The following is a 22831-nucleotide window of genomic DNA, read 5'->3' on the forward strand; positions in this document are numbered from 1 at the left end:
TAAACACATGTCAGGGATGGTCTAGATAATACGTAGTCCTGCCATGAGTGCAGGGGACTGGACTAGATGACCTCTCAAGGTCACTTCCAGTCGTAATATTATATGATTATTTGGTCTACATAATATAATATACTGGGCCCTGTCTCATGTAGTGCCAGTACATAAGATAATCTTTTCTCTGAGAAGCTTACAATCTAAAAATTACATCATCCCTTCTTCTTAACCATGTCTGAAGTAATATACCTTGACCGTCTCCCATGGTGGGGAGTTGCTCACAAGTCTTCTGTAACTTTAACATCTAGGCTGAACTCCCTTCTGTGTAGTTATATAATAAATACCTTTTCACTAAACATTTTTCCACCTCCTCTCAGCATCTTTTAGTAGCTTCAATCTTTGCATGCCTATTAATCCCAAGAGTTGTACAGTTTTTACTGCCCCTCTTGTGTGTTCAGGCTTTTTTTCATATACGTATTGAACTTGAAGGTTTAGTTAGAGATGCATTTGATATTATTCTAACGTTCCAAGAGCCATCTGTTTGGCTATATAGTGTCATCTCCCTAGTTCCATGATCAATATTATACAAGTATTTTTTTTACACTAATATCCAAACTTCATATTTAGTCTACTAGCCCTGGGTCAGTTGTAGTTGTGCAACTTTCCCAGTTTGTATCTGTGTACTGAATCGCCTGTCCTTGAACATGGATGTCTGTTCTAAACTTTCCTGGTCATCTTGCATTAGTTGTCTGAGTGTATCTTCTGTTGGCTATCCATCTGTCACTTTTTTGTTGTTACTTGTAAATTTTGATTTCTTTTGCATACCTGTTCTACTACTGACCCCTATGGAATTTCACTAGATATAACGCTCACAACTTGGAGGATTTATTATGGGTTACTGTTCCAATTTATAATTCAGACTGTATTTTTTATCTAGTTATATCTCATTTGGCTTTTATATAGCAGCATATCATGTTTGGTGGTGGTGTCCATGTAGTAATTTTCATCCTGATAATAGACTGCACTTATCTTGCACCACTGAATAATTCCCCTGTACTCTGCCCACTAATCTACCTTTCCCACAGTTGACACTGAAACTTTCTAAATGTATTGGCTGTATGCATTATAGGGCCAGCATTGTCTTCCTTCTGTGTTTGTACAACACCCATCAGAATGGGGCCCCTGCCTTATTAGGCATTTAGGCACTACCACATCATAAATATTTAGTAATATAAAAGAGGTAGTATAAATTTTATTTAACACTCACAATGACTTTGACTTTGCCAAACCTGAATAATCTAGTCATTCCAAACAGATGCTGATCAAGCCTTTATAACAAATTATTCATAATATTCTCATGTTACAGGAATGTGATAGAAAATAGTTTATTAAATTGTTGACTGTATCAAGTTAATAGAAAAGTTTAGTGTGCCAAACTTTTGTTGTCAGGTTAAATCCTTATTAAGTACTCTAATATCCTGCCTAGAATACTTTCCTTCCTCTTCTTTCCTGTGCTTTTTAAAAGCTCTCTATTCCGTCTGTATCTGCCCAGACACCCAGACACTTGAGTAAAGTTCCTTTGTCTTCAGATGGAAATAAAATAATGAACTTCTTAGTATAGTTACCCAGTATGTAATGAATTTGATGGCTCAGAAATACACTGGTTTGTCTCCAGCTCTGACAGGAATCGGCTTCCTCATCTGCTAGCTGGGATAGAAGAACCTATTTCAAAGACTTGGACTATCCATGGTGCGCAGCTGCCCAGTTAACTGAGACATCTGCAACCCAAGTGTTCCCCCTTTCACATAATATCTGATGTGGAGCTGGTTGAAAACTTTCCAACCAAACGTTTTCCATTGGAAAATGCCGGTTTGACAGAACCCAAGCTGGGGAATGGTGGGCTCCCTAGCTATATTTTTCTTTTATTATACCAATTTCAATAGGAAATTGCTGGTTACCGAAACAATTAGCAAACCAATTTTGATAGTAATGGCCAATTATCAGAATACCAATCATCGATTTTATGTAACAAAATATGAAATAACCTAAAGTAATAAATAAGTCAGAATGCTTTGTCATGTCATAATATATTAGCTGAAATATTTCAACTTTTATTGTAAATTGATATATAAAAACACAAGTCACAGGTAGTAAAATCTAAACTGTTTTAGTAAAAACAAAACTTCAGACTTTCCTGTAGAACAGGAATTCTAGTTTCCAGCCAGCTCTAGCCTGACATAATATCTGGCGTATGAAGTCCTGCTTTCACTGTACAGGATTGCACTAGAGTAGACCTCAGCCTTTCATTAATCCAAATTTAACCGCAAAAAAATCCAACTCCAAATCAGATGACCTATGGGTCCATAAGCAAGCCTCTACTTTGATTTTTAATAAAGGAAATAGTTATTCTTAGCCCTAGCGCTTCAGGTGTAATTCAGGAGACCAAAGGATAGTGCTGGGTCCAAATTAGAGGCTCATTTCTTTGCTGAATACAAACTTGTATTGTCATCCCAAAGTGTAAGGAAGCAGCTAATTAGTTGTTTTCTTAATTTCTTAATGAAAATCAGGATTGGACCAATAAACATACCTTTGAATTACTTGTGGCCATGACTCATCGAAAGATATGGGTGAACCAGTACAATACAGTTTGCAGATATACCAGCTGGAACACTAGGTCAGTCCTGTGCTTGAATGAGGTCCGTAATGTTGACTTCATTAGCACAGCCAGTTTGGCTAAATTTCTTACTTCCCAGGGCCAAGAACTCCCAAAAGAATTTTTTTAAATTTGGTTTAAATTCCAAGACATGACTAGGAGTCTAAGGAATCTTGCAGAAGGTCAGGAGGAGAATGTCCTCTGACATCAAAGGGTGAAGGTTGTAAACCATTATTTGATCTTTTTAATTATCTTCCAAATTTTCAGACAACTTTATGTGAAAATCTGACATGTCCACTAACCAGCTGCTGCTTGTTGTTATGGTATTTTGCTATAATTTGTTTCCCAGCCTTAACGTTTGGCACAAAATTCTGTGATGTTGTCCAGGAAAAATAAATTGAGACTTAAATTTTTGGTTAAGTCAAAGCCATTTTATTTTGTTTGTTTGTAATGCTTGGAAATAACACATAAAGGAGTTGCAAATGGGACACGTTTCAAACAGCCAAAGACAGCAGCTTTTTGAATGCTTTCTGACAAGACAGCACTTTAACGATTGTTTGGATACCTGCCAATTTTTTTTTTAAAGTCCTTTAAGACAAATTGTCAGGATAGACTTGAGACAGTTATCCTGCTGGTTACATATAAATCTCTCATGACCAGAAATAAAATACTGAAAATTGTATGAGGCAAAGAACATCTAGAATTTCATATACCCAGATTATACTTCAGTACAGAAGATTTTTGTGGTGGTTTTGCAGGCAGCAGGGATTATAGTCATCCATCCGTGTGGTCCCTGCTACTGTGCACTAAAAGTTCCATTGTGTATTTTGACATCAGTTGGACCTGCTGGGTCAGAACAGTTGATCAAAATACTGGGCCTTGTGGGAATGCACTCAGAGACACCAGAATGGAGACAGAGATGCAACTAGTCTGTAACAGTGACAGAACTTACTCTACTCCAAGCCAAAAGTTTGTTTGAACTGTTGAGAATAGCTGAGTATTCAGTGCTGTGAATCAGTCATTATTATGAACCTATGACCAAGGGATGTTTCTACTTGGCATGATGTCTGAAACAGATTTATCAGCAAGGGATTTCAGTTATCCAGACAAAAGATCTGGCCAATATCTTTCTGCTGCTTTGCCTCGAGGCTGAAAAAAGACATGCATATTCCTAGCCCACTGCAGTTTATTTCAAGAGATTTGAGGCTAAGATTGCCATACTTGAAAGGCTAGCAAAGAAATGCTAGCATTGGCTTTGCACACAGTCTTAAGAAAAACTGTAGCTGTAAAAACATATCCTATCATCTAGCTGTAAATATATGTATATTCCAACTATTTAAAAATGTTAATAAAGAGAGGGAACCTGCCATCTTGCTTCCAGCTCATGGTGAAATCTGTGTAATTTAAAGTTTTAATGTTCCAAGCAAACAGTTCCTCATATCCTATATGAAAAAAGTCTGGGTCATGGCAGGAGGAATTGAACTTTCTTTCTTTACTGCAAATAGCATATGATTTACTACTTCTCCCTTCCTGAGATTAAGGTTAGTGGGACCTGATCCTCAGCGGTCCAGAGTGGCCTCAGCTCCAGGAGCTGAAGTTGATGGAGCTCAGCAAAATTGAGCCCTGGTAAATCTGTTCTTCTCTGAGCGCCTCTGTGCATTCCAAGTAATGGGATTCAGCCCCTTTAGCATTGAGCTGCAAATGTCAAGAGGCATTTTATGAATACTATCATTGCTGTGGACAGACCATAAAGGATGATAGTGAAGTGATTTGATCCCACACAGAACTGGAGGTATTTTGGAGTGGGCAGGTTTTTCTGCTACATGGAAGCAAGCATCCTTTAAGACACAAGCTGCATACCAGTCTCTTATGGACAGGGATGGGTTAATGTACCCTGATGACAACATTCTGAACTTGAAAGTTTTTATATATCTGTTGTGGTTTCTGCTGTCCAGGATGGGTCTCAGACCATCTCCTTGCTTGGGTATTAGGAAATATCTAGAGTAAAACTCCTCCTTGGTGCTGCACTGGAACTTCATCTATAGCACCTTTGTGAAGAAGGGAGCTTAGCCCTCCAATAGGAGTTTCTTGTGAGAGGGGGGTCCCCAGAGGACAGGGAAAGTGAGGGGGCCTGGTATCTAATATCCAGTGCTCTGCAGGAACCTTGAACAAACAATGAAGAAGAAAGAAAGATGAGGCCCAAACCATAGGGGGAGAAGTTTAAGCTCTTGAGCATCCCATTAAAACAGATGCTTGGGAGCTGGTGGCTGGGATGATGTACAGCAAAGGATTCTGCTTCTATGTTGTGTTCTTTTTACAGGAGCCATTTTAGAAAAGGCCAGAGGTTGATATCGCCTCTGAAGTAGGGTACTCTGCTGTTACTGAGCAGCTGGAGATTTGCTTTAGAAAGCCTGTGTAATACGGCTTTTTTTTTTTTTAAGCAGCAGATGCACATGAAGAGAGTCCCAGAGATGGAGCTACAACTCTCAGACTTGATCTTTTCCAGAGTGTTATCTGACTTGTAACAAAAAAGTTCAGTGCCCTCAAAGGGTAGGTCCTCAATTAGCTTCTAAGAGTCTGGCGCAAGGCCCGATGTTCAGAGCCAGGAGTATCTTCTCAGAGCTATACCAGTGGTCATAACATTGAACCTGAGGTGTCCTAAGCTGCCCTCCAAGCATACCTGGCTAATGTCCTTCCCTCAGTAACCAGTCACTTTGCAGCTTCTCTTTGCTCTTCAGGTAAATAATCCAAAATGGTGTTAAACAGAGTCCCATAAATTGCAGAAGTATCATGACATATAACTACTGGACATTTTGCTACACAGGAGCCTAAGGTGGTAGTGGAATATATCTATCTTCCACCTGCATCCAATCTATACTCTTCCCTATGCAATGGAGCAGACAGGGATGCTCTGCTATCTTCAGACACTTCCTGAGCTGCAAAATAAACGTACATGGAGTTGGTCCACAGAAGAAGAGAGGTTACGTACTGGTAATTGTTCTTCAAGAGTGGTCTCCCACTATCTGCCTGCTGTCCCCTGTTTTAGAATTTTTTGTATTACAGCCTTGAGAAAAGGAACTGGCGGGTGAGTTTTCTTATATAGACACATCCAGTTATGCCATCCTAGTGCAAAACCTTATTGCTGTCCCCACCCCCAGCAGACACAGCTTCTCTATACAGCAACTTGTGCGGTGCTGAATCCTATTAGTGTGAATGCCCAAAGACAACTCTCGGAGAACAACTGTTACCAGTAAGTAAACCTCTTTATCTTCTTTCTTAAAATCAATAAATATGCAGTTTTAAAGTGCTGTTCTGCTCTGAAAACTGCCTGTAAAAATGGCACCTTCTGGCCCAACCAACTGGGTATTCAAAGTCTAGCTTGCTTTACTGACTAAAATAAGAGAGAGCTCTTAATTACTCCTATTAGCATAGCTAATAAGGGTATGGAAGACTGAACTGGCATCTGTGAGTCATGTATCAACAACATTGATGAGTAAATTCAGTTTGCAGAATCTTTGTTAGGCTCTGAATTAGCAGGCTCATACCTGACTTTCAGATTCTAGGCCTAGTTTGTAGGGCTAGCAGCTACAGAAGGGGGAAATAAATCTTTGTGCTAAAATCAGCAGCTTTGATCCAGAACCCAATGCAAAACATTGACTATTGAATTACCCAATGCCATTTTTAATTAAGAGTAGAAACTAATTCTTAAAAGGGCCTGCTCATTCTCAACAGATGACCACTGGAAAGCTGTTACCGTGTTTCTGGTTCAAAAATTTTGGTGTCCCATCAGTCCTTCATCCTTTTAACGATTTTGCTTCTAAAAATCACTAGTGGGACTTATATATTTTAATATAGGAATAGCCAAAATTAAGCTATTGTACATCTGACCCATGTGTTTGCATTGCAACATTTAGTGGTGTAAATAAGGGAAGGAACTGTGGAGGATACGCAGTTTCCTCTTTTTTTTTGCTTTGGGATACTTTTTTTTTTTTTTTTGTCTGCAGACTGACCACAACCAGGTAGGGTGACTCCACTGGATAGGCTAGAATCACCCAGAAATTGGGTGTGGCAGGCACTAGGTGTGCTCATCGGTTGTTTGAAACTACTTAGGCAACTTCCATTGTAGGCAAGTTGCTTGACAGGGCAAATCCAGAAAATGGAACTAATGAGAACTCAAGAGGTGGCAAAGGAGTTTATAATAAGAGTGCGAGCCTGCTAAATTGGTGGATTCAGCAATACAAGGATCAGAAGGGTCTTCTGTAATGATTGTGTTCCAGGGACTTTCAGTTTTGTTGGATTAAACTGCAGGCTCCCAGTGGAGAAGAGGAGAATGATTAGAATTTGCTCTGGGCTGTGCAAATTGCAGACTGTTGTTGCAAAGACTCAAGGGAAGTTTTGTAGGAGGCTGTGGCACTATCATTTGTTTACCAACTTTGACGAGTTAGAATGCCCTGACGTGGACTTGGACACCATTCCACAGAAATTGAGAAGGGTAAACCCTCCCAGAGAAGAGCGCTAGGAGAGCTGTATGTATGTGTGCACCCATAATTATGCTTTTGCATTTGAACTTGTGATAATAGCAAGTACTAAAACTTGGAAGAACATCCTCAACCCCAAAAGTGTTGTCTGTAAACAAGTTATTGACAATATTCATAATTGTTTCAAGGGTTATAAATAAATTATGTATGCAAATTATTTAGTAAATATTTTCCTGTACAGATTTTGTGTTTCTCTGCTTCTATCGGAGGTTTAACTCTGTATTGTAGATATAGATATATAACAGAGTCCTGAAAAGACTAAATTTCTGGACTGTGCCATAGCAGAGAGATAAGCTGAGGTACAGGGAAAGGGTAAAGAAACATACCCAACATTAGCATAGTGCTTTCTCCACATCTGTTACATGTACTCATTTCTAAAGTAAACATAGATAATTTCAGATGTGCAGGCCAACACCACAAAGATTAATACACTGCTCAAATTATCAAAGATGTTACCATGCTTTTTGGTTCATGAGGATCTTACATTGAATGAAGACTCTCTGAAGTGAAGAAATAAGAATCCCAGAGTGCATCTCCATTCACTTCAGGCTCTCCATGATTTGTATTCTATAAGTTTTAGTAGTGCAGGTCATATAAATTATGCCCTTTTGGCTTCTTGTTCCCCAAATGTGTTGCTAGTAGTAAACCAAGACAATTTCAGGTCTATCAGCCATGCAGAGAAACCCTGATTTCTATGTTAAATTAGAATTTTAAAGCTTCACATGCTAATGATGATATACTGTGAAAACTGAATAATATTACAAAATATATTAATGCCTCTTGCTCAAATTCTGCTCGCTATATAATTTTCCTTCATCCTCTTGGTTGATTATATATCATCGAATTTTCAACTGGATTAATGTCTCAAACTCTTTTCTCATTAGTGAACTGTATTGCTCTTGGGAGGAAAAAATAGCCTTTCTGTTGCTTTTAGGAAGAAGAAAGGTAGCCCTTCTAAATTATCAATAAATGACTGACAAACCATAAATAATGCCACACAACAAAACTCTTGCACTAGTTTCACACTGGTGTAATAACTCTGACTTCAACTGAATCATTTCTGGTGTACATCATGTGAGATCAGAATAAAACTTAGAAGTCGGTTATAGGACTCTCAGGGCTTAACATTTCTGAAGAATCCTGGCTACCATAAAAATTATTCTCATTAAGGTATCTTATTGTGCTAAACTTGGGGACAGTTTAGATTTGTTACATAGCTTACCTTTTCCACTGCTGTGTGTTTAATGTCTGAGGCTGGAAAAAATTGGATGAAATTACCTGCAATATAAATCCTCCCAAATACCTCACTAGCAGGTAGCCCATTGTGGATGGGAATGGATTTCTGTCAGCCTGAACCTCCACCATCATGGAGCAGCACCAGAGTTGCTCTATAACCACTATTACAGCTTCTAGTCTACAGTCCAGTACATAGCTCAGGTACTGCCATTGTGCAGAGGGGAATGGCCAATGAATTTGCCAGCCCTCGTTTCAGGTGAGTGCTTACTGTGTATTGTTATATTGTGTAGATATTTAATGTGTAACATTTAAATGTTTTTATTCTGGTTTTGTCTTTGACTCTCTTGGCCACAGATCTTTCCTGACAGAGCAAAATGTAAAACACACTTCAGTTAGCTTTTCCACAACAAGGGAAAGATAGAGGGGATAAATAAAGAAGTGGCTCACTACATCATCTTACTAAGGAAACTTCACACTTGATAATCTTGGCGCTGAGATATGGGGATAGATGTGGTATGAATACTTAGATCATTTACTTTGATTTGTTTGAAAGTTAATAAGGCGGGGGTTGGTGGGGTTTTTTTTGTTTTTGCAACAATGTTGTTTTTGTTTTTATTTCATTATATAGAAACCAGAGCCCTGCAGGGGCATAGTGTTAACATGCTATATAAATACAACGATTACAGGAAAACTCCAAAGATAAATGAGAACAGTGAGGAAAATGACCAAACTGACCACTTTAATAATGAGAAACTTGGAAACAAAAGTGTAAGTGTGTGTGTGTGTGTGCGCGCGCGTGCACTCAAGTCTGTTAAGTTGTCATAATTGCAAAGAGGAAAGGTAATATAGACTGTCATCTGCATCTATGATTCCTGTGATGTTGTGGGGTGGTTGTTGTCTTCTATTGCCTCAAGATGGATGGCTGATGTTTGGGGCTAGTAAGCTTTTCATAAGGGAGAGAAAAGTGCTATATAAACTGTTAGTTACAAAGCAGCCTGGGGATACATCAAATGCATCTAATATTTCACTTAGATCTTACCTCCAAAATTTACTTTGTGATCAATTCAGATATTTGCTTTTGGGCTAAATTTTGTTTGTATGAAATTAATCTCTCAAACAAATAAACATCTGCTCCTTCCTTTGTATTTTGTTCAGTAGAGCAAAACTGACATTTTAATGGAAGTTTCATCAGACAGGCGAATTGATTATTCAAAATGTTTCAGAACACAATCCACTTTTTCCTCATCTGTACAAAACAATCATAATTTAATGGATCTGTTAAAGCAGACACTTGGTGTCAGTTTACAAATGAAATGCACTAAATTGTTTTGGTTTTGTGTATTTTAGTGACTACAAATCCTGACATTCACTGAAGTCAACAGGAAAGCTCCTGGCCACAATTTTTTCTGGACTCAAAGTTCTATACCAGCAGCTAAGATCGAGAATGTTCAGGCAGATGCTCTCTAGGTTTGTTGGACTGGTGAAAAGGGTGTTCTGAAGAGACTTTGCTCCCTTCTTCCCTCCTGATTAGTGCAACAGAGTTAAAAAATGATTATCTCCATTGCATGTTGCAAGGCCTATCTATTTTCTGAAGCCATGGTTTGAATAGATGACATTTTTTTTTTCTCGTATGGAAGACAGAGGTGGAGGAGAGATTCCTTATTGTTAATTGAGTTTAGTTCAGTGTACAGTATGTGATTTTATAGTTCTTGTACCTAGGCCTAGAAACCAGTATACTCACACTTTATAAACCAAAATAAGCTGTCTCTTGTATGGTTAAAAATAATTAATAAAAATTTATCAAGAGCGTATCCAGCCAAAAATGACCTTTTCCACTCAAAGCAGAATGTGAATTGTAAACAATTTCAAAGTTAAAGGTTGTAACTGTTACCCTGGCTTGATTCTTGAATAGAGTGTTAAAACTCCAACTGTTCACTGATTTGCTTGTCACCTTTCATGCTTGGGTAACCATATTGGGTGACCTTGATGTAGAGTCAACAGTAAACTGAAAATGGTGTCAGGAGATAGTATGACTAGTGAAAGATTTAACAGGATACAGGAGTATTGTTCTGGCCTGAGATAATAGCTATTATCTGCTACCTTCTATTTATCAAATAGTGACTGATGCCTCCTCAGAAACTCTTGAACTTGTTTTTCTTAGTCCATCCTACTTGTGACTTTCTGTATTTCTCTTTACTGTTTCTCTTGCAAGTTGGGCCTGGATTTGCTCAACTTGAAAGTGTATTGGTGAGAATGAGACATTAAAGATGAATTTAATGTCTACTAATTTGAGGTAGATATTAAAAAACCTCTGTGCTGATACGTTTGATACTATGCTACAGCTGTTTTTGTTTCGGTTTCTTTGCTATTACTAAAGCAGCTGTGTAAAACAATATTGTTTGGTTAGGAAGTGATTTGTTTGTTCCTCTACACCGACATCACAACCAGTAGCTACAGCAATTATGCCAACCAGCACTGGATTTGAGAGCAAATAGCAGAAACAGATGATCAGCACTAGTGCACAACAGTGACTTCAACGGCAGCAGTTGCCAAAAACCACTTTTGCACATTTCAGTGTTAGGCGGTAACAACGCTGTTTCCGTGGCTGGTTTACAAAGGAGAGGATCTCTAGGAGCGTTGAAGGGACGGAGAAGGAACAAGAATGCAACTATAAGGGGGGGGGGGGGGGGGGGGAAACAACCCTTGGCCTATTTAAGGGAAAAGCATCATCATGTTTACCCTAAGGACAGCTAGAGGAGAACTGAGTGAGCCACAGGCTTTTAACCAGCACACCATGCTGACCCAGCTGGAGAAGCTACAGGCCGAGCGCGCCCCTTTGCGCACACAGAGGAGAAGCCGCGGGAGATGATGGCCTGGCACGAGGGTGGATACCGCCGGCTGTGGCCGCCCGGCAGGTACCTTCCCTGAGGGCCGCGCCGCTACCCGGCCGGGACCCCCTGTGGCGGAGCGGAGAGTTTCGGACAGGGAACGAGCACGCCGAGGGGCCAATCGCAGCGCGCCGGCTGCCGCGGCCACGGGCTGGGTGAGCCCAGGGGCCGGCTCCAGCCCCAGCTCCCTGGCTGGGCAGCTCGCGAGCTGCACTGGGCTGCCTGCCTCGCGCGCCCGAGGCCCCGCGCCGCCTCGGTCCCAGGCCGGCTGCTGCGTTGGGGGCCTTGCCCGCCCCCCGCCGCGTACTGGCGTCATGTGGGCTCCCCGCGCGTCACGTGACGCGCTCGCAGCTGGCTCGGTCCCGGGGAGCTGCTGCTGCCCTGGAGCGCTGCGGTGCCCGGCCCCAGCCGCTGGCCCGGCCCGCGCGCGCCATGGAGCTGTACATCCCGTCCTTCCGCTACGAGGAGAGCGAGCTGGAGCGAGGGTACACGGTGAGGGGCTGGCGCGGGGCCGAGCGGAGGCCCGGGGCCGCGGGCTCTGCAGCTTGGTGGGGCGGGCTGCGTGCGGCTGGTGCCCTGCACCGTCACCCCGAGGCGGTCCCGAAGGGACCGGGGGCCCCATCCCCACGGGTGGCGGGTCTCTGCCTCCCCGCGCTGGAACCCTGGGCTGCTGGAGGACGTGCAGCCAGGGAGCTGGCTGGCATCGCCGATGGGGGCGTAGACAGCCAGTGCATGGCTGGCACCCACTCACCAGGAGGCCCGTGGCCAGGCAGCTCGTAGCTGTCCTTTCCATATGCTGGCTCTCTTCGTAGACGCGTAGGGCCGGCCCCTTGGAGTGAGGCAGGGCATTGCACCCTGGTGCCATTTGACATCCACGTGCGGTGTGGCTGCTCAGGTCAGTGGCTTGCTGAGACCTGTTGGATAAGAGGAGATGGAGCATGGTAGGCTGGAGCCTATCTTCATGCCCCACCCTACCAACCGTGCAGACAACTGCAGTCTGGTCCGTTTTATTGTGACTATTTATTCATTAATTGTAATACAGTAGCACCTATGAGCACTAAGTGGGGACCAGGACCCCGATGCAGTAGGTGTTGTACAAACACAGAACAAAAAGATGGTCCCTGCCCTAAATAGCTTACAATCTAAGTATAAGACAAGTGACAACAGATGGATCCGGACAGATGGGGGAATACAAAGAAACAGTGCGGCAGTATTGGACAACACGCTAGGCTGTGGTCCATCAGTGGCTGTTAGCCAGGATGGGCAGGGATGGTGTCCCTAGCCTCTCTTTGCCAGAAGCTGGGAATGAGCGACGGGATGGATCACTTGATGATTACCTGTTCTGTTCATTTTCTCTGGGGCACCTGGCATTGGCCACTGTCAGAAGACAGGATACTGGACTAGATGAACCTTTGGTCTGACCTGGTATGGCCATTCTTATGTATGATCTCAGTACACCAGAGGCCCATCCACTGTCAAGTTTCTTGTAGGCATTGTGGGGAAAAAAAATTTAATCAGGGATTTGAAAGAGGATAATGAGGTCACTTTGTGGATGTTTATGGAGAGCTCCTACCAAGCATAAGGGGCAAGATGGAATAGCACAAAAGTGCTTGTTTGAAAATTTAACAAGGGGCTGATGGAGGCTGGCAGCATCATCATCATCATCATGATTATTATGCCAATTAGTTTCAGCTCTTGGACTCCTAATGATTTATTTCCCAATAACGCCACCTCATTTTGCAACGTTTAGACTTCCATTGTCTGTTACAAGATTACCGTTGATTTTCTCACTTTTGTCAGAGAATCTATATTCTCATCTTCCTTGGGCCTGCTAAATGTCATGTATTTTGTGTGTTGGTGGCACGTGCTGTAGGCTTGTCTCTCATTCCTACACAACTGGTAAAATAGAGATAGATTCCTCCAAGTAGTACTCTGTAGCTTAGGGGTAAGCACCCTGAGCTACAAACCAAGCCACCTTGGGTTCAAATCTCAGCAATTTTGCTCGCTGTTCTTAGTATTTCTGTGCACCTCACACCGATTATTAATGAAGGTCTCATACACCTACCTTAGGAGTGGCAAGCATCTTTGCTCATTTTACAGCTAAGGTAACTGAAAAATTGCACAAGGTCGCTGGAAGCATAGCTGGGAGGGAAATAAGTCTCATCTATTTTCAACACTGGCTTTCAGATGAACTGGGCCAAATTATATGCTTATTTAACCCATATCAACACAGTATGAATTTGTGCCCCTGCGTGGCTAGACCATATACAGAGGTTTGAGTCTACTAATACTTGCATGATAATTGGTATAGTACCAGATCACATGATAGAAGTCCATGCTTTTCGATCCAGAGATCCCAGGTTCAGTCCCAACAGGTGACCCAGATAGGAGTAGTGTTATACTTCGCTACGTTGTCTCTAACCACTAGAACATACTCTGCTCTTAGAACCAGGAATAGAACCAATGAATCCTGGCACCCATCATTCTAGTGCTAATTGACAAAAATAGTTGGATAACCAGTGGTGAAATGTGTGTTGTCTTGCACTCTCTGGGCTGCTTATTGAGGATAACAACACACCTTCTGTAGATGAAGTGGTAGAGTTCTGTGTTATGAATTCGGCTCTGGCTGATTAGCCTCACAGTAGCTTTATATAATTGTTGAAATGATTTTATGTTGCAAAACATGTAGAGATGAATTTGGACATTATGTTAGTATTTGTTTTATTGTTGTAGCTAGGTACCGATCCGGGTGATGCTCGATCTGCAAAGAGGCTGTGTCTTTCCTTTGGGATTTGCCTTGATGATGATGATGATGATGATGGCTGCAGGTTTGTCACAGTGGGAAAATGTCACAGCATGATTTTCCTGTTTTGTCTGTGTCTCATCCTGCAGCAGAGGTTCTTGCAGCTCCTGTCCCATAGGTCTGGATGCTGTGCGGCAAGGCAGGCATTGCAACCTGGTGCATGGAGTAGCAGTGCCACTGGCTTAGCTCACCTGCCCCTCTGTCATGACAGGAGCGTGGGGGGAATTAAACCTGAGTGGGGCTGTGACCCTATGCACTAGGTCACAATGCCCAAAGTGGGACACTGGGCCCGACCCCAGCCTAGCCCCATGGAACAGGCGCTGCAGGAGCCACTGCTACCAGGAGTGAGTGTGGGATGGGCTCTCTCCCCAGGCCCTCCTCACCGGATTGGTCTTCAGGTGGTTGTGCTGGGACAGAGGTACTGCTGAGGGTGGTCAGTGCCCCCTCAGTCAGGCGACAGGGAAGGCATTTTCTATAAAAAATCGCAGAGATGTCATAGTAATTTAGTAAGCTGTGACTGTTCCATGGTTTTTTGGTTTAAAAAAAATAAATGTTGTGGCAAATCTGCAACCCTAATGATGATGTATTTTTAGTAACAACATGAGATAGTCTTCTTCAAACAAATCCTATAATATCTGAGAGCAGTGTGCAGAGATGTTCTTGCATATGCAGAGACTGGAAGACCCCATCTTGTGTAAGCTCCAAAAAAGTCAGAACTTATTATAATGACTTATCTTTCTAGAAAACAAACCTCAATCTTAAAAGTATAAAATTAGTACTTACTAAGGCACTGGCTGCCTGAGGACATAGGTAATGAACTTCATTGCATTTTGCCTGTCATTCACCAGTAGGAATCCAGCTCAACGCAATGGGGTTTAAAAGTTTTTCCCATCTAATGGATGTTGGTGGCCCCTTTATTATCTTTGATTCACCTCCAAAAATCACCAGACTTTGCACTAACTGGTAGACTTATTAGAGAGGCCATGAACTTCATAGGCCATGGAGACTAAACTATCCCTGTTACCTGTAGGTGAAGTTCTACTTCCCCTCCCCCAACCCACACAAGATCAGGCATACTGCCAGGGCAGTGTGTTGTGTGGGGAGCTTGCCCTGATGCTGCCTGGAGATAAACAGGAGGCTTCATTTTCCAAGGTTGCATGAGCACTAAAGTCAGAATTTGTTGTTATATACAAATTATTTACATCTTTACAACTATGCAAACTAGCATATTAAATAATTTGTGTAAATGCCACACATGGAGCTGCACAAAACTTAGCAGCTATGTTTCCTGCTTATTCTGTTTCTTCAGTGTTCTTTCATTCACCTGAAAACAGATGGATGTGGGGAGAAATATTAATTATTTTGGCCTTTAAGTTCATGACTTGATTCCTGCAGCCCTACCAGGACTCTTAGATTGGGAGGAAGACTCTCTCCTCTTTGGATTCATTTTAAGACAGTTAATTTTGGACAATGAACATTCTTAAAGAAATTTATACATTAGCAAAAAGTACTAGACTGTTACAGTTACAAAAGAAAACAAAACAGAACTCCACAACAAAATGTCTCAAAGCCAGGAAATTATAACTTGGTGTTTTAAGGTCCCAGGTTCAAATTCCTTCTAACAACAAAGTTGTTTCTGTATGCGCGATCATTGTTTGTTAAACTTTGGGTAGTGGATCCCAGCCCCAGGGAGTAATTTTGAGAGCGAGGGGCGAACTGCCGTATGGATCTCACTGCGATGATAACGTCAGGACCTACTGTTCTGGGGGTGGGAAGGAAAGCCAAAACCATTCCAACAGAGGTCTCTGTGTATGGCAGGAGGAGAAGAGTGCAGCAGGCCTTGCCCGCCCACCCAAGCAGATACACTCTGCCTGCTGGAGTAAGTACTGGCCTACCCCACCCCATTCTCCATGGGAAAGAGGGAATCCCAACTGCTATCCCTGTTGCTCCCAAGAGAAGAGAGTCCCTATTGCTACACCTAGGAGGGAGGGGAGAGTTTAAGCAAAATATAGCGTTGAGATATATAGTGTGCTTAGGGATCCAGGTTACCTTGATTTGGCCCTAGTTTTTGAGCGCTCAGTTGAAAATCAGGCTCTGTTTCAGTAGCAGTGGTATAAGAATCCTTAAGAATTTGCATACATTTTTACCAATTTAGAAGCATTTTTAGCAAAGGATAGAATTTATTACTTCTTTGTACAAAGTTCAGTTTCAGAGCATTTGATATATGTGACCTGGCATCTGTCATCTGTGTCTCTTTCCCCATCAGGAATAACAATAGTTCTCTACCCCACTGAGGTGTTCTACGGCTTAATACAACCTGTAAAACATATTGGAATTCTTGGATGGGAGATGCTATATAAGAAAGTTCAAAGTAGTAGTAATATAATCTACACTTCTGTTTGTAATAAATTGTTGGGTTTCCCTTCACATTTCCTCGCCTCCTGGCTAACTGTTCACAAAGTGCACAACTGGTTCTTGCTCTGTTGTACTTGGCAACACAGTGCTGTATCCATTTGCACCAATCCATTAGGTTCCTCAGAGATCCAACCAGATGCTTAGACACCAGAATCATTTTGATCGCTGGTTTAAAAAAAAAAACCTGTAAGAGAAAACAAACTTAAATCTAGCCTTATTGGTGGGACATGCGGTATGTCTGTTTGCCTTATGTTTTTGCGTAATGGAGCCAATTCTTTATCCATGGTTCATCAAAGAGTGGTCCAGAATGGATGAGTCTCCCTAAAGCTTAACAGTATGAGAGATTCTCCTGCTGATATGACTACATGAGCCTGGTATATAGCCATGTATAGCTGGAAGCTTCAGGAATGGGGCCAATGGCTAAGTAATGGTTGGTGTGACAATGGGAGCGGCAGAATTGTCTGGAAATCTTATAGATTAGTAGACAGTGATAGATATCATGGCTACAAGGTGCAACAGAAAGCGCTTTTCTTTAATAGACAGAATAATGGATCCTGAAGAGGAGGGATGTCCCATAGGAAACAATTTCACTTTCTGCAATGACAGGTGATAATCAGTTACTACAGAAGTTTATTTAAAAGTCAAGCAACATGAATAGGATCATTGATCCAGGAAGCCACAGTTTGCTGAACTGCTGAATATAAAAGTGTCAGTGGCCAAGTCATGTCTGCTTCCATTCTTTTGGATCTTATTGCAAAAAAAAAAAAAAAAAAGGCAAATGCAATTTTAGGTAGCCTTAACAAAGGCATAGCATGCAAGTCACGGGAAGACTCTACTCAGGGCGGGTTAGGCCTCAGCTGGAGTACTGTGTCCAGTTTTGGCCACCAATGTATAGAAAGGATGTAGAGAGACTGGAAAGGATTCAGAAGTGAATGACAAAGATGATCAGAGGGATGGAATGCAAACCATATGAGCAAAGGCTGAAGGAACTGGTATGTTGAATTTGGAAAAGAGGAGATGCGGGGGTGGGGAAGAGGGGAGGACGGGTAGACGTGACCGCGGTCTTCAAATACTTGAAAGGCTGTTATAAAAAGATGGAGAAAAGTTGTTCTCTCTCTCCACAAAGGGCAGGACAAGAGGCAGTGGGTTCAAACTACAGCATAATAGATTTAGGTTAAATCTCAGGAAAAATTTCCGAACTTTAAGAACAGTAGGACAATGGAACAGACTGTCTAGGGAGGTTGTGGAAACTCCTTCACTGGAGGTTTTCAAAAGGAGACTGGATAGGCATCTGTGCTGAATGGTTTAGACACAACAAATCCTGCATTTTGGCAGGGGGTTAAATCTTGCAATCCCATCTGACCCTATGGTTTTATGGTTCTGTTACATGAGAATCAAGGGTCACATTGAATCTGTAGGTTATAAAAGGGACCAATATGAAATTTGGGATACTGAATGGGATAGAGATGCTGGAATTTGAGGTGAAGTGGCTTTTTACCAATTACAAGATAGCTGAATATGCTGAGTTGGAAAAAGTTATGGCAGAGTCAGGAGTTGATGAGGTTGAAGCAGGTGGAAAATGAGAAATGGGCTAAAATAGTGAAGAAGGATAGAGATTTGGGTGTCACAACCAAGGTTAAGTTTGGAAAGGAGATGTTCAAGGGGACCCATCTGGACAAACAGGAGTGGAACCCAACAATGAACAAAAACCAGTTATGAAATGATCTGAGACAGAGTGTGATTCAGTCAGGGATGCTGGAAGCTGGAGTGGACAGAATTATTTCTCAGGTGGTGGATCCAAAACTAAACCACATCTTCAGGCCGCAAAAGAAAGAGGAAACTGTGCCAGCTCTTCCATCAGAGCCTGAGAATCAGGATCCTCCTGCTCCATCCCAATATGCCTCGTAAGTGTGTTCCTGGTACTAAAAACAGCTGCAGTTGCAAAATACAAGTTTGGTTAGTTTGGGATTGGATAGATATAATAAGGGGTACAAGCCTAGATTATGTCAAAATTAATATCTCCTTTGCTGTGCTATCAGCTGATGCCGCAACTGATCTGGATGTACTGTGTGTATTAGTGTGAAAGTGGACAAGGTGCTGGAAGTTTTACTTCTATTTTATTCCTCTTGTGTTGCCAGTCTTAAGTAAATTCCTGTGTTAATTTTTTCATTAAAAATCTAAGATACAAAACATAACGGTGAAATCTCTTGTTATGGGACTACTCGTTACCAGACTCTCCCCCTTCCCTGTAAACAATAACTTTTGGATTGGTAGGAGCCCAATCAAAAGAGGAGGATTCTCATAACTCCAGTGAACTGTGTCAGGCAGTTGAGAGAGATGTGACCAATAGTGTCACCTTCAACACCTGGGCGAAGGAGAAGAAGGCTATAGTGTGGATCAGAAAAAAGGAAAACCAGTGTGAGAACCATGAAGTTAGTGTGGCATGGAAGGCAGGCCGGACGTTTTTGAGGAGGTTCTGTGGAGAAAGGGCAGATTTCTAGCTGCTGTGAGGAAACTAGATTGAGAAAAAAATTTTTGAGAGGTGCAGTGGTGGTGACAGTCTTGATGGCATCAGAAAAGATGCTAGTGAACAGTGATATTGGTTGATCACTGATGTGAAGTGGGAGGAGGGGAGGAGTGTAAGACCCACCCTCCGACAGCTCCATACGGCTCACAATATAGAGCACACAGCAAACTGCACTCTTTCCCCTTCCTCCCAATTATCCCTCTTTCAGAGGGGAGGTTGTCTTTTGGCATTTGCGGAGAATAACCCCAATCCCTCTTTTCTTAATCCCTCCACAGTTTGTTCTCATTGGTTGGGAAGGAGAGAGGTGGGAAGAGCTCTTGACCTTAGCTGTGTGAGCTCTGTTTTCTCCCTTCAGGGCTGCTTTCCGTCTCCTTGGCCAGCAGCTACTGCTCAGTGTTTCCATCTCCTTCCTTTGCTACTATTCTCTGAATCTGTCAGCAATAGAAGGAAGACGTAGACAATGATCTGTGTGGTGCCAGTTGGCTACGGAGGCATAAAGTAACCTTGGAGGGCAGGGACAGAACTAAATCACCACAGAAGCTAAAAACTTCCTCTCTTTTTCACTCTTTCCCAGTCTGAGAGAGGAAACTGAGAAGGGAGGGATGAAGAAGAACTTGCAGGAATGATGTTGAAAAGCTTGATGCAGGGAAAGTAAGGCGATTGGGAAAGGACAATGAAGGCAGAGGCTATAATACAGCACTTATAATTTTAGAATCCCCTCACATCTGTCAACAAGAATACTGGGAGAATCCACCCCCCTTCCAACTCCACAAACTAAAAGTTAGCTCTTGAAACATATGACCTGTTCTCTCTGATGTATCTTTTAAAACAATTCTCAAAAAAATTATAATTAAGCAATGGCTTTGATGTGTCCCAATTTTGTCAGGGGGCCATCTTTCCATAATACTTCAGTAAATTGAAAATCTACCCCAGATGGTGAAAAAACTTATGGAAAATGTCTGAGTTCCTCATTTAATACTAGAGGACAATTAAACTTCATTGTCAGTTTGAATTGATGACTGTAGCTTCCAAACTATTGAGCCTGTGCTAATAAATGCAACAGTTGTTCATAATTTGGCAGTGAATGACCTTTAAATGTAGATGTTTACTGAGGATATCCTTAGGGAACAATTTAACTTCAAAATGACGCCCATGAGTACTTGTTATCATTTAAATATGCTTCCTTTGTCAATAACAGAATAACAAATACTAGTTAGATTTCTAATGTTGATTCAGATACTGGGAAACCTGCTGAATAAATTAGTGCTCATTTGATTTATATTGACCAAAAAATTTTACATTGGTATGTTGCAGGTCAAGATGACATCCATTTAAACACATTGTAGAGCAGAGAGGTCATGTTTGACTGACATATATGCTTACAGTGTTTTTAATTAACTTTTTTAACACTATTCCCCAAATTCCTTTTAAGTAACAGATTTTCTGGAAACAAGATAGATATGAATATATAATGCCTTCAAATATTGTGATGGTTTAAAAAGAAGTCTGGAGCCTTTATCTTGCCTATAAAATTATTGATGAGTTGGCTGAGTTTTACTCTAACATTTTTGAAATTACTATCGTGATAAATATGCTTTAGATTGTGTATCTGTGCTCTTACTCCTTCATTTAAAAGACTGAATGAGAATCAAAGAAGCAAAGACCTGAACATTCCTCTGCATTAAGACTGACTATAGAGAAACCAAGCTAGCAAATACTTTCTTACGTGATTGTATCCTCTGTATTTTTTTCAAACATGGAAGGCTCTAGTGGTTTTGTAAGCATAGGTGATTTCTGTGGGAGTGATTATACTAATTAGTTTATGTAAAAGTAGCATTCTAACACTTGTATTAAGCCTCTGAGCTGTGTGAACAAAATATTGCCATAAGCCTGAGCAGACTGAGTCTGACTTGAGTGTTCATTAAATTAATAAGTGCTGGGACTTCTTCTCCACCAGCCTATCTTCTGAGAGCTCCCTAAATATAACATTGTGTTACAAGTTATAGTGAATCAGCAATGGAGAAGTTACTTGCGCCAATTCCATTGGATTTTCAAGAAAATGACACAAATATGGAGTCCATCTTAAACAACAGTTGGGCATTTTTTTCTCATAGGCACAGCTGCAAAGAAAGCATCTGAATGTCATAGAGTACAATTTCTCCATCTGGCAGTCCCAACAGCACTGTAGGTACATTATATTTGGGAAGAGGAAGAAGATAAACAGGATTTGGCACATCAATGTCAAAGTAATGTAACGCCAGAAGAATACTATTTACGAAACGCAATTGTTTAATTTCTAATTTCTAAAGACAATATGAATCAGTTGGTCTGTATATAACTGACTTAGAGACAGTTTATACCAAAGATGACTGACTGAAAGGGATTTCAGAAAATGTGTGTGTGTGTGGGTATTTATACAAAAATAATATTTTCTCTCTTTCCTCCTCTGTTTTTTTTACTTTGGATACTTGGCAGCAGTTTCAGTATAGCTAGTTAAACTCTTTCTTCTGCTTAGTCAGTTTTCCCTCATGTTTGTTCGTAGATTTTAAGGCCAAAAGGGATCATTATGATCAGCTAGTCTGTTAAAGATAGAATAGATAACATTTTTAATTTGGGCAAGGGACCTTAAAGAATGCCATGGAAAATTTGCCGAAGACCGCTATCACTGAACGTGGGGAAATGAAAGCAAAAACAATACAAAATCTGTTTGAAAATATTATCTATGTATACATAGCAATCAGTTAAAGACCAAGATAGATTTTTTTCTAACCTGGGATGAGTGCTCAAATAATAGACATTAGCTCACTGGGATATCTGTAATCACTTGTGAAAGGCTTATAAACAAAGCTGATGCAATGCCATGAAATTGTAGTGAAAAAGCTAGGAGGGTGTTCTGTTTGAATTTGTTTAGGAAACCACTGTGAATTGATTACTACTGTGAGTTCTTGGAGATTTCAGAACAGGTATACACAAGCAGCAGACTATGACTAACTGTATCAAGTGCGGTGCTGGAACAATTTTTACAGTGAGGGTGCTGAGAGCCATTGAACCAAACTGTAAACCCTGTATACAATGCAAACCACTTCAAGCCAAGGGGTGCAGGAGCACCCCTAGTTCCAGCATCTCTGCAGAGTCATAGTTTGGAAGGCCCTGAATTCCAGATGTTCTGACAATGGATCACAATTGTTAATTGTAGAACCTGAGGAATATTCTTCAGAAATAGCTAGTTGGTATTTTGGAGAAAAAATGATATGCTCAGAGAATTAAACAATAGAGCTATTCAGCGTGCATGACAGCAAAAATACATAAATCCATGATGTGTTGTAGGCTTTGTCTGTATTTGTAGTATGAACTGGTAAAAGTACTGTTGGCATGGTGCCATCAAAAAACTATTTTGGCAGAATGTGTTCAGACTGAGATACTTGTGTCAGCATGTTTTGTCCACACAGCATCAAGTAGAAATACAAGAGTAAAATGACTGGCTTCTTCACACAGATGCTAGTAAACAGCCAGTTAAGGACTTTACTTCCCCCAAATCACTGAGAAAATACCAGTCTTAGGCCTGGTCTACACTAGAAAATTAAGTCTGCTTAACTGCATCTTTCAAAAGTGTCAAAAATCCATACCCCTGAGCAGCATAGTTAAGCTGACCTAACTCCCAATGTAGACAGTGCTAGGTCAATGGAAGAATTCTTCCATTGACTTAGCTACTGCCTGTTGGGGAGGTGGTTTACCTGTGTCAATGGGAGAACCCATCTCATGGGCTTAGGTAGTGTC

General features: G+C 41.4%; 1 protein-coding gene across 1 annotated transcript in view; it reads left to right on the forward strand.

The window, feature by feature from the left end:
- Nucleotides 1–11496: 11496 nt before the first annotated feature.
- Nucleotides 11497–22831, forward strand: part of SNX24 (sorting nexin 24) — a 139091-nt gene continuing 127756 nt past the window's right edge. The window contains exon 1 of the mRNA XM_037901620.2: nt 11497–11801. Within this exon, the coding sequence (XP_037757548.1) occupies nt 11742–11801 (60 nt within the window). The 5' untranslated portion in view covers nt 11497–11741. The remainder of the gene's footprint in view (nt 11802–22831) is intronic.

This window comes from Chelonia mydas, chromosome 5 (genome assembly GCF_015237465.2).
Source record: "Chelonia mydas isolate rCheMyd1 chromosome 5, rCheMyd1.pri.v2, whole genome shotgun sequence".
Lineage (NCBI taxonomy): Eukaryota > Metazoa > Chordata > Testudines > Cheloniidae > Chelonia > Chelonia mydas.